This window comes from Salminus brasiliensis, chromosome 22, assembly GCF_030463535.1.
Source record: "Salminus brasiliensis chromosome 22, fSalBra1.hap2, whole genome shotgun sequence".
Classification (NCBI taxonomy): domain Eukaryota; kingdom Metazoa; phylum Chordata; class Actinopteri; order Characiformes; family Bryconidae; genus Salminus; species Salminus brasiliensis.
In genome coordinates this window covers 23666282-23677366 of record NC_132899.1, presented here as the reverse complement: position 1 = coordinate 23677366, position 11085 = coordinate 23666282, and the positions used below count along the sequence as shown (strand labels likewise).

The 11085-nt window shown below is 40.4% G+C and overlaps 1 protein-coding gene across 1 annotated transcript in view; it reads right to left on the bottom strand.

The window, feature by feature from the left end:
- Nucleotides 1-5186: 5186 nt before the first annotated feature.
- The window catches only part of grid2ipb (glutamate receptor, ionotropic, delta 2 (Grid2) interacting protein, b), a 41430-nt gene continuing 35531 nt past the window's right edge, over nucleotides 5187-11085 (bottom strand). Inside the window, 4 exon segments of the mRNA XM_072668185.1 lie at nucleotides 5187-6537; nucleotides 8407-8571; nucleotides 9606-9724; nucleotides 10897-11026. Coding sequence (XP_072524286.1) covers nucleotides 6466-6537; nucleotides 8407-8571; nucleotides 9606-9724; nucleotides 10897-11026 — 486 coding nt within the window. The 3' untranslated portion in view covers nucleotides 5187-6465.

Here is an 11085-nt window from a genome sequence, read left to right as displayed (position 1 = left end):
TACCAACCCCATCCTTACTCTTAGCAATGCCCCCAACACTAGGGGGGTGAAGATTAGCACATCAACTCTGACACACATGAAGTCAAAGACTGCCTTTTCTTGAACAGACCAGCATCACACTAGTGAAGTGATGTGGAGCGGAAGTGAAGTCAACCAACCCCTAAGAGAGGTCGATCCGGGATTCAAACAAACGATCCTCCGGATTATACTGGCAGTGCCTTAGTACACTGGACCACTTGGAGCCCCATTGCTAGAATTTGATTGCATTCAGCGATGAGTGTTAGTGAGGTTAGGATGTTGGATGATCACCAGCCCATCTCATCCCCAACTCCCCAGTCCATTTCTACTTGGGACTGGCTGGAGCAGCATCCATTATTCTAGAACACGGTTCCACTGCTTTACGGCTCAGTGCTGGGGGGCTTTATACCCTTCTAGCCCATGTCTGGCATTAGGCATGGTGCCAATAGGTTCATTTTTATCTGTACCAGAGAGTCCTATTCTATTGCCAGTACTTCTCTAGGAGGGACTAGATACGCTGTGCGTGTATTTACACATCTCATGTCAGCAATAGATGCAACTTAAGGTAGCTGAATGCATTCATTAGAAGGGGTGTCCAAACATTTGGACTAGGAATGTATGAGTTTGGTGGAGTATTCCGTTAACCTGTTTATAGTATAACATTACTGTATTGTTCTGTAAATAGGATGTTATTTACCTTCTGTTTTAGAAGAGATGCACACAGTTTGTAAATCAGTGCCAAGGTATCTGGGACCAGAAGCTCCACAGGCCGTATCTGAGGGGATGCATCTTTCAGGCTCAGAGGAAGGTTCAAGATCCTGTGTCCCCAGTAGGGAAACATTCGGTCCCGTATACAGTGAGAAACCACCAGTATCCTGGAGTCCTTCAAGAAAGAACTTTTACAAGACAAAGAGGCTTAAAGAACCTGCAGTCTATGTGTTCTTCTATTGTACTATATTTCCCTATTTGTTCAAATATAACATTTATTTGGGTTTATGTACCAAAAACTGCTGCTGTGTTTATATCCATTTACCAAATCTTTATCCTTTATTTTGAAGTATATTTTTCATGTATGGATGGGAGGGGGCGGGGGTGATTGGTGTGTTTTTTAACAGCATGTTGAACATCACACCCATATATGATTGGTGGGCTGATTTTAACACCATTTGCCTTCATTTGAAATTAGTTGTCCCTCTCCACGCATCTGGGAAAGCTTTCCACAAGACTGTGCAACATACATTTGCTTCCATCCAGCCACAGGAGCATTAGTCAGGCACTAATGCTACATTTACATTTATGGCATTTAGCTGACGCTCTTATCCAGAGCGACTTACAAGGTGACTCGTATTACACAGGTGGGCCAATGTAGTGTTAGGAGTCTTGCCCAGGGACTCTTATTGGTGTAGCGCAGCATACAGTCAACCAGACTGGGAATTGAACCCTGGTCTCCCACATGGTGTAATAGCTCACTGGCAGCTAGTGGTTTTATCTGTTGCGCCACACCAACCATGCTAAGTGAGAAGACCTGACTCAGTCGCTGTGCCAGTTCTTTGCAAAGATATTGAGTGGGGTTGAGGTCAGGGCTCTTTTCAACAGGTCAAGTCAGGTTTTTTCATACCAAACTCAGTAAACCAATTCGGGGGTTTGGGGGTAATGATTTCTTGTCATGTTTCCTGAAACAGGAAAACGCCTTCCGCAAAACTGGAATCCTACAGTTCACTAGACTGTCACTGTGTGCAACATTAAGATTTCTCTTCACTAAACTAAAGGTACCCAACCATGAGTAACAACCACAGGCTATTTTTCTTCCTCCACTTCTTCCTCTAGCTGCCACTTTGCATTTAGACAGGTAGTGTTATCCTTTCATCAGATTCGTCAAGCTGATTTGTCTGTCAGCGTGCCAGATGATGTAGAGTGCTTGTCATTACACGTGAATTTTTCCACTCCAACCGATGCTCGACACTGTGAATGAGGATGGTCAGCCATGAAATCCAAAACTATGAAGCTCCTAAATAACAATTCTTGTGCTGATGGTGCTTCTCTGTCCAATCTGTCCAACCTGGAGCTGAGGAAAGCCCATTTTTACCCACTATATACTTCTGCATTTGCTGGTCCCGTTCTGCTGGCTTGTGAGGTCCACCACTGCCTAAACTGATGAGCTGTTACTTCTTTTATACTGTACATTTCCACTTCACTAACAGCCAGAGTTGACTAACTCACCTAAAGCTTAGCAGAAACGTAATAAAAGTACTTTAGGCTAGTGAGGCGTTGCAATTGCCTTGGGCAAGACTCCTAACGATACGATACATTCGCCTGCCTGCGTAACTTCGTTTAAAAATGTAAATCGGTCTGGATAAGAGCATCAGCCAAATGCCATAAACAGAAATGTGGCCACACTGAAAGCTGTGGTTCTTTGCATGATTTAATGGCTGTGGCTAATTAGAAGGGGTGTCCACATATTTGTGAGTAGTTGAGAGATGTTTGTTTGAGGCCTACGGTAAGTCTTCAGTAAATGAAATGCATACAGGATCTTAGGTTCTCTTACACAGAGCCATTCTCCATGTCACTTAGATCTTTCAGTATCTGTGTGAGTACTTCAGATGAAGACTGTAAAGAGAAATTGGGAAAGAGGTTAAATAACATCTACATATCTCTACATATAGACCCGCTTATCACTTCCTCACTTTATATGAGTTTCTGACTGCCAAAATGTCTTGAAATGAGTAATTACACAATAATAAACCAATAGTTTTAATTGATCAAAAACTAGCTACACCTCATGAGAAACATACCTCCAACACATGGATAACACAGTTAGGGTACACCAACAGTATACCAGTCAGTAGGCTTCCCTGGAATTTTGAAAGGAACTGCTCGTAGTATTCTGGAGAAAATGGTCAAATATTAATATTATATATAATAGTTACATGTTACCACCTGTATAAACGCACACAACACGACAATATGCCTTCATTCAGTCTGATAAACGGCTAGCCAGCGAGCTAACCTGAGGTAAACCTAAACTTTGCTCTGGCTTACCGGTAACTTCGGCGTGCCTGTTCCTGCCTGCGTTTTCATTTATTGTCGCCACACAAACCAGTCTATGAATTATTTTTTTCTGTCGAGGGAAAATGAGATTATAATCATAATTAATAACGACCTGCAGGCCCAGACTCGCGTAGTGCTAAGTAGCTAGCAAGTCCTACTAGCATCTGACATAGCTTCGGTAGCTAGTGCTAGCTAGCTAGCTGACATTTTCTAACGGACACGGCCCTTAAATTCACCTTATCTGTTGTTTTTTCTTTCTCAACCTCAGCAAAAAGAGAATTTCTGTATGCACTGTAATATATATTCGCATGTCCAGCCAGAGCTGGCGATGGCTGGTTGTCGTTATTAGCCATGTTCTCGTCGTTTAGACGTGTAGTTAGCCTGTTAGCCTCACTAGCTAGTTTTCTGTGAGGTGTAAACAGCAGCTCCACTCCGTTACTCAGGAGTCCGTCTAATGATCCGGGCTGAACGATGCCTAGTCCCGACAGACAGCCATGCTTTGTAGACTTAAAAAGAGGTGAATAATTATGGTTTGCACAGTAAAAATTAAACAGTGCAGCAATATACAGTATTGTGCAAATGTTAGCTTCTTAACTGTGCAGTAGCTAGCTAGCACGAAGTGTTTATTTGTTCAGTAAAACACTTAATATTATAATAAATACAAATAGAATTAACACAAAAAAAAACTCCCCTCATGGGAGCCTTGTATACTTTATAGTCATCATCCAACACCTGGTGTGGTAAATCAGTGCTTAATGACGGTATATCAGGTGAGCTGGTGAAGGAATTGATCACATGCACGCTGTGCTGGCTGGACTGGGGCGTCCAGAAGAAACCTGGAACCAAGCTTTGTTCTTCAGACTAGCTCTCAAGATCTCACCTACTTTCTTCAGAATGAGAGGTTCTTGTTCAGTTTCACTGTATTTATGATTACCTGCATCTGTTCTAATCTGATCTGATGTTTTCACAAGCAAAATCACTCTCATTGCTGACAAAAACTAGTTAGACATTATGTCCTCGAGTGCCTAAAACGCCTGCACAGTACTGTATGTTTAAATACGATATATTTAAATAATAATAAATAAATAAATAAAATATATAGCGCAATCTATAATAACAACTCCTCAAGAAAGATTTTTGATGGTAGCTGGTTTCAGATGGGCCGAGTTGGTCTTGGTCTTTCATGGTCAAAGTGGTTGAAATGCTGGTCATGAAGACAACAACATAACATGTATACTGGTGGAGCTTAGCTAGCCGAGTGGCATAGACTATGCTTTCATTCATTCATTTGGTTTGGCTGGCCTACCAGCAATCTCAGCTGGTTGTCATGCTGGCCATGCTGGCTGACTAAGCTGGTCCATCTGAATCATCACATTAAAAAAAACAAAACAAACACACCCTGTGCTGCTCAACAAGACCATCTTTTTGCTTGGTGTGTACAACACATTTTGAGGCTTACTCCTCTTTTATTATTATTATTAATACAATTAAAATCTAACATTAGGCTATCGGGCAGAGAGGAGGATACTGCACAAACTGCTCTCCATCATTATGGACCAAAGGAGCAAGTTCAATGGCAGGTGGCTGTCACAGAGCTGCTCTACAGACAGACTCAGGAGATCCTTCGTTCCTAGAGCCATCAGGCTCTTCAACTCTTCCCAGTTGGACCGAAAGAGGGAGGAGGAAGGATTAGTATGTATTCAGTATTGGCATCTGTCTGCTTTGTTTCTTATTCTTTATAACTGCACTGACTTTTCATATTTTTTACATGTATTGTTTATTGTTATTGTTGGAATTGTTGTATTACTGTGCTGTATTGTGCAATTGCTGCTACTGGATGCTAAATTTCCTCAGAGACCAATAAAGTATCTATCTATCTTTTTGTCTCTGTATCGATCTAATGCCTTTGGGTGCACAGTATGTCCCAATTTTACACATTTGTTTGCTACAATCAGCCTCAAACACATTTTATTAATGACAATCGTTTACAGTTACTGGACAAAGAAATAATCAACATTTTTACACAAGTATCATTTCTCAAACTGAATGATGCTAGCTGATCATACCAGTCTCAGTAAGGTGCAGATCAGTGCAGAAAGGAATCAGGCGTTGACTTCTGATTGTCAATAGGTTCGTTTATTCAGGCAATATAAATTAGACAACAGAATAAAATGCAGCAATATGTGGCCCACAGAAATCCAAGCCGGAATAAAACTGCACGAGGAGAAAAATACTCTGCTACTCACACAAATAGTTCTTTCTAATACAACTAAATCAAGTAATAACAATTAAAGAAAACAAATGGAAGTAGGCCTACATTAGGAAATGACATTAATACTCTGCTAATGAAAATAAACACAGTGCTACATGCAAATTGTAGATTTTTTATATATATCTCTTAGAATACTGTCACTGGCTTGCAAAAGGAATGACTGACCAACATAACAAAAACATGGACCTGGTTTTTGACACAAGGATAGGCAATAAGTAAAACCATGCATTTGGATTTAATAAGTAGGCTACAGATAGACTGTTGTGAACACATGATGTCAGGCGGGAGGAACATTAATGATGCTATATCAAACAATATTTCAAATGAGACGTTTGAAATATTCCAGTCAGCTGAGCTGCATAATAATAATAATTATAATAATAATAATAATAATGTAACATGTAAACATGAGACAAACAGGATGTAAACACAGTGCCATTTCATAGAGACTAAAGTGGCTCTAATGCGTTGTTGTTTTTTTCCCCCCGTTCAACGTTTTTCAATGGTCACAGCAAGAGAAATCATAGATGACAGTCAGATTGGTAATACGTACTGCAGCTTCTCATGCACAGCGTCATCACAGATCAGCTGAACCACGCATAGGTTGACCCCAGAACTAATGTGGCAGTCACACACAATAAGAGTGTACTCCGGTCTTGAGGAAACAACAGTGACAACACTAACTCTGAGCATAAAGTTACATCTGACATGCTGATGATCGAACCCCGTCCATCATTGGGGTCTGCCCGCATGAGACTGGTACATTTTTTGGTCAGTTCAACATATTATATTGAACATCCGACCACATGTACATTCAGCTGTGGGGGGGGGGGAAACCTAAAGTGCTGACGTTTTCGTTACATTCTCTTTTGCCGCTGAAAAATCAAATATTTTTTTAAAATTCAGTATAATTCATATAAGCTTCTTTATATTTCTTTAAAACATCTCTTATTGTGATTAAACGGCTCTATAGAGTTGTAGAAAATATATATTCTTTATGTGGAAGGTAAACTCTGAATATATCTAGGTCACAAATTTGAAAAGAAAATTACGTCCCTTGCGTCCAATGATGTTCTCTGGAGGTCTTGGCACGTGGTTCTTGAGAGCAGAGTTTCTAAGGCATGTTCTCACCAGGCTAAAGGTGAAGCAATGCGAGGGCTCCTGGGGTTTTCTGTAGCCTGGGTCTCGTTCAGTGCTCTCTGCAAAACAGTTTGATGAAATTAGACACAGTGTTTATCTTCATCCATCACTTCAAACAGGTATTGTACTTCTGCTGCTCGATATGGACGAAACCATATTGCGTTCATGCTGCTACACATTGTGACTGTGAAATGCCTTGCAGTGTTTCCCACATGTCTGAAACAGACCTGAGGGGAGCACTATGGTGGGGTAGCTTTAGATGGAGCACTATGGTGGGGTAGCTTTAGATGGAGCACTATGGTGGGGTAGGTTTAGATGGAGCACTGTGGTGGGGTAGGTTTAGATGGAGCACTGCGGTGGGTTAAGTTAAGATGGAGCACTGCGGTGGGGTAGGTTTAGATGGAGCACTATGGTGTGGTAGGTTTAGATGGAGCACTACGATGGGGTAGGTTTAGATGGAGCACTGTGGTGGGGTAGGTTTAGATGGAGCACTATGGTGGGGTAGGTTTAGATGAAGCACTACAGTGGGGTAGGTTTAGATGGAGCACTGCGGTGGGTTAAGTTAAGATGGAGCACTGCGGTGGGGTAGGTTTAGATGGAGCACTATGGTGTGGTAGGTTTAGATGGAGCACTACGATGGGGTAGGTTTAGATGGAGCACTACGGTGGGGTAGCTTTAGATAGAGCACTACGGTGGGGTAGGTTTAGATGGAGCACTACGGTGGGGTAGCTTTAGATGGAGCACTACGGTGGGGTAGGTTTAGATAGAGCACTGCGGTGGGGTAGGTTTAGATGGGGCACTATGATGGGGTAGGTTTAGATGGAGCACTACGGTGGGGTAGGTTTAGATGGAGCACCATGCTGATGTAGGTTTGCAATATAAACTTTAAAATATAAACTTAAGACATGGCTTAAAGCAAACCAATGTTTTATTATAATTTGTTTATAGCTTTAGTCAGTAATCACTATCTCCAGGGACTACAGGTGACAATTAGCTTATTAGCCAACTCTGACACATTTACGTTGACATGGAAACTGAAATGTTGATTATTTGTGCATCGCAAATATATAAATTAAATAAATGAAACCATTGGTAATTATTTTTCCATCTTTTTAATTTAGTCAGCATGAAACTGTTGTCTGTTTCTGCTAATTGATTCATCTGAATCTGACTACAATGGCAGTTTTAGTCAATGGCAAACCTTATTAGCCATATTAGTCTATTGGCTGTAACTAACACTAGAAAATGAACTAGACAGCCGTGGTTACACTGTCCAACAGTACATTAGCTAACAGCTGCACTAACGCAGCAGTCAGGTGTGGAAGGTTTGAGCTTGAAGTCCAGGCATCAATTTCAGTTTCATACTGAATAAATCTTGAAGCTAAAGCAGGATCCTTAATCAGCAGCTTCCTATTAAAAAGTTCTGCTCTACCTTAAATGATATGTGCCTGTGGGGCGTCAGAGTGTACCGAGCATACTTAGTGCACTGTTTAAGGTGGAGCAGAAAATATGAAGAAGAAGCAGACAAATACGGAGTCAACCTCAGCCTGTGGATGTTCACCTTTTGTCACATTTCCTTCATCAGTAAGTTTAAATAAAAAATGTTTTAATATTGCCAGGCGGCAGATTTTCTAATTGTTGTTAATACTGGCGAAATTGGAAACATTTCTGTCATTAACTTTCTTTCTTAATGTGGGTGTGTTAAATAAATAAATAAATAAATAAATAAATGGATAAATGGATCATGAGCATACTGTCTTCTGTAATGACCAGTATCATGAAAGCCGATATTTTGATAATAACTAACAAACAACATATAGCGCATCCCCTAAATTGCCTAACGTGATCCAGTGTACAGAAAAATGCAGAGATGAAGAAGGATGACACCATTTCTTCTAGAGCTCTACAAACATCATGCATAGCCTCACCTCAAACTTAGATATGAACTCTGCAAAGATGCCAAAGAAGCCTTCGGTGGAGGTGGCCTTGCTGTCTTCTCCAAAGTACAAGGCTACCTTGCCAAACTCCTCCATGGCTCTCTGCTGCAGAGAGTCCAGAGACTGCACAGCCGGATGGGAGTTTTCCAGGAAGCTCTGATTTTAAGGTCAGGAGAGCAATACACACATATGCTGCTGTGTGGAATGGAGACCACTGCTAGACTAGTCTGCAGACAAGCCTGGATTTACACAAATGACTTGAAACACAACTGTAAATTGTTAGGTGGAGCCAAATGCATGAGGCTGCCCTTCTGATAAAAAAACATGAATTCCATGCTGGTCTAAGCTGGATAGTGCTGCTCTGGTGCTTGTGTGATGCTGGCTGATTAGCATACCAGTATTCAAAACACCACAAATACTGGTTTACACTGGTCTATTGTCGGAGTGGTGCTAGCTGACCAGCATATCCATGTTTAAAACACTACAAATGCTGTTTTCTGCTGGTGATCATTGTAAAGTAATGCACGTTCACATTTTCTCATCTTTTTTTCATCTTTAGTTTTTTAGAAAGCATGTTATGTCAAATTATGCATATCAGTGTGAGTATGTAGCAGTTGTATCAATATCTTTAATTTTTCATTTTGGGAACGTTACTTTAAACGTTTTCATAATGTTGGTGTTGAGAACAATGTGTGAGAAATGTTCTAATTAGATTGTGAAGCAAACACGTTTTTAGATCCTATCATTTCTGTAACGTTACAGACTAATCTTCCTGGAACCCCTAAACATTTTTGCTAAACGTTCTTATAATGTTCTCTTTTAGCTGGTATGTAACCCATTAATTAAGACGGAAGGCTGCCGCTCTCAATGACAGGATCAAGAGAGTCATGTCTCACCAGCAAAACTGGAATTCTATGGAAATCTAAACCATCTGACCCAAATGAAAGTGTTTACACAATTTACACAAATTACACAAGTATGTCAAGCAGCCAAGACTTGGTGCTTCTTTAGTTTTGCACTGATTTGGATTGAACTGTGAAAATTGTGACATTTTTCTTCTAATCATGAATCACAGCTTGAACATTTCTCCGTATGGCTTTATAAAGTCCACTTTACCTCCTACTGTCTCTGTTTAGATGCTGAACGTGAGCCTGGACTGAAAGCACTGAATGTGCTTTAAAAGAGGATACACTCATGACTACTGCGAAGCTATCCTCCGTTGTGGCTGGAATCTTCAGGCAGGCTGTCCTGATCTCCTTGATGGTGGAGTGGAGATCGCTGAGGTCTGCTGTAATGGTTCTCTGATTGACTGGATGCATAGAGAAAAAGTTAGCCAAGAGTTCAGCCATGTCAAATTTCTTTAACTTCAGTGAAAACCTAAAACTAGCTGCATGTGAATGTTATTGTGAATGTATTATGTGATTCAGACATATCTGTGGTAATATGGGTGTAGACGATGCCCAGTGAACACTTTGCCATTACTTAAATTACATACATAGCTTGCTTTATTATGGTTGAAAATAAAAATAAAAGTTGAAGACATGCTCCTGAAAATATGACAAACAGAATTGCCATTGCTGGGGCTCATTGATAAGGCTTACATTTTCTGTCTCCTGATAATGAAACTAACAATTATTTTACTCCTGGAAACCCCAAACTGTATTTTTGAACTGCTGTCCACACAACACTATATGTCTTACATTCTGTTATGTAAGCTTTGAATCTATATACAGTGAAGGAAATAAGTATTTGATCCCCCACTGATTTTGAAAGTTTGTACTCTGACAAATAATTAAACAGTCTATGTTTTTTTATGGTAGCTTCATTTTAACAGTGAGAGATGGAATATCAAAAAGAAAATCTAGAAAATTAAATAATATTTAAATAAAATAATTTGCATTTAGGGCCTGGTGGTGGAAGTATTATGTTTTGGGGGTGTTTTTCTTTTAAGGGCACAGGCCAACTTCACCGCAAAAATTAGCACAATAGTCTAATGGTATTCTGGCTACATTTACACCAGTGGCAAACTTACCTACGCACCTATTATGCTGAGGCCTTCAGTTTAGGGCACAAATGTGAAAAACCCACCTATTTCTGCTAGCCCTACAACAGGATTCTAGTAGTATTCATGAAATCATCATTTTAGACAAAACTGGCCCCATCCACTCTTAATCAAAATGTGACTGGCAGACTTCTCTTAGTTGCTATTATGTTGGTGGTTGATCTGACAGGTTAGGCCTTCATCTCTACTTGTAAAGCTTCAGCCTATGGGAAAGCATGTTCATCTCCATCTACCTGGATACATTTTTTATCCTTTTTTGTCTTTACAAATTCAGCCCTTTTTTGTTGACCAGAGCTTACTAATACAGTAAGATATACAGAGTCGATTTAACAGCGGTCATGTTCGTGATTCAGTGTTCATTCAACGGCCGTGTGTTCACTGGGTGATACAAGTAATGGTATAAAATAAAGCATGTTTACCTTTGGCAGCAAGTGGCACTGTTATAAGGTCTGCTGCAAAGCCCAGAAGTTCCGGAAAGTGTTGGCATAGTGATTTGGCTAAAATGTGAAGGAAGGTTGACTTCCCATCAACTGTTTTCGTTGTACTGAGCTGTGGAAAGACAATGGTTGATATCCACAAGTCATGTGTAACATTATTAAAATATCTAC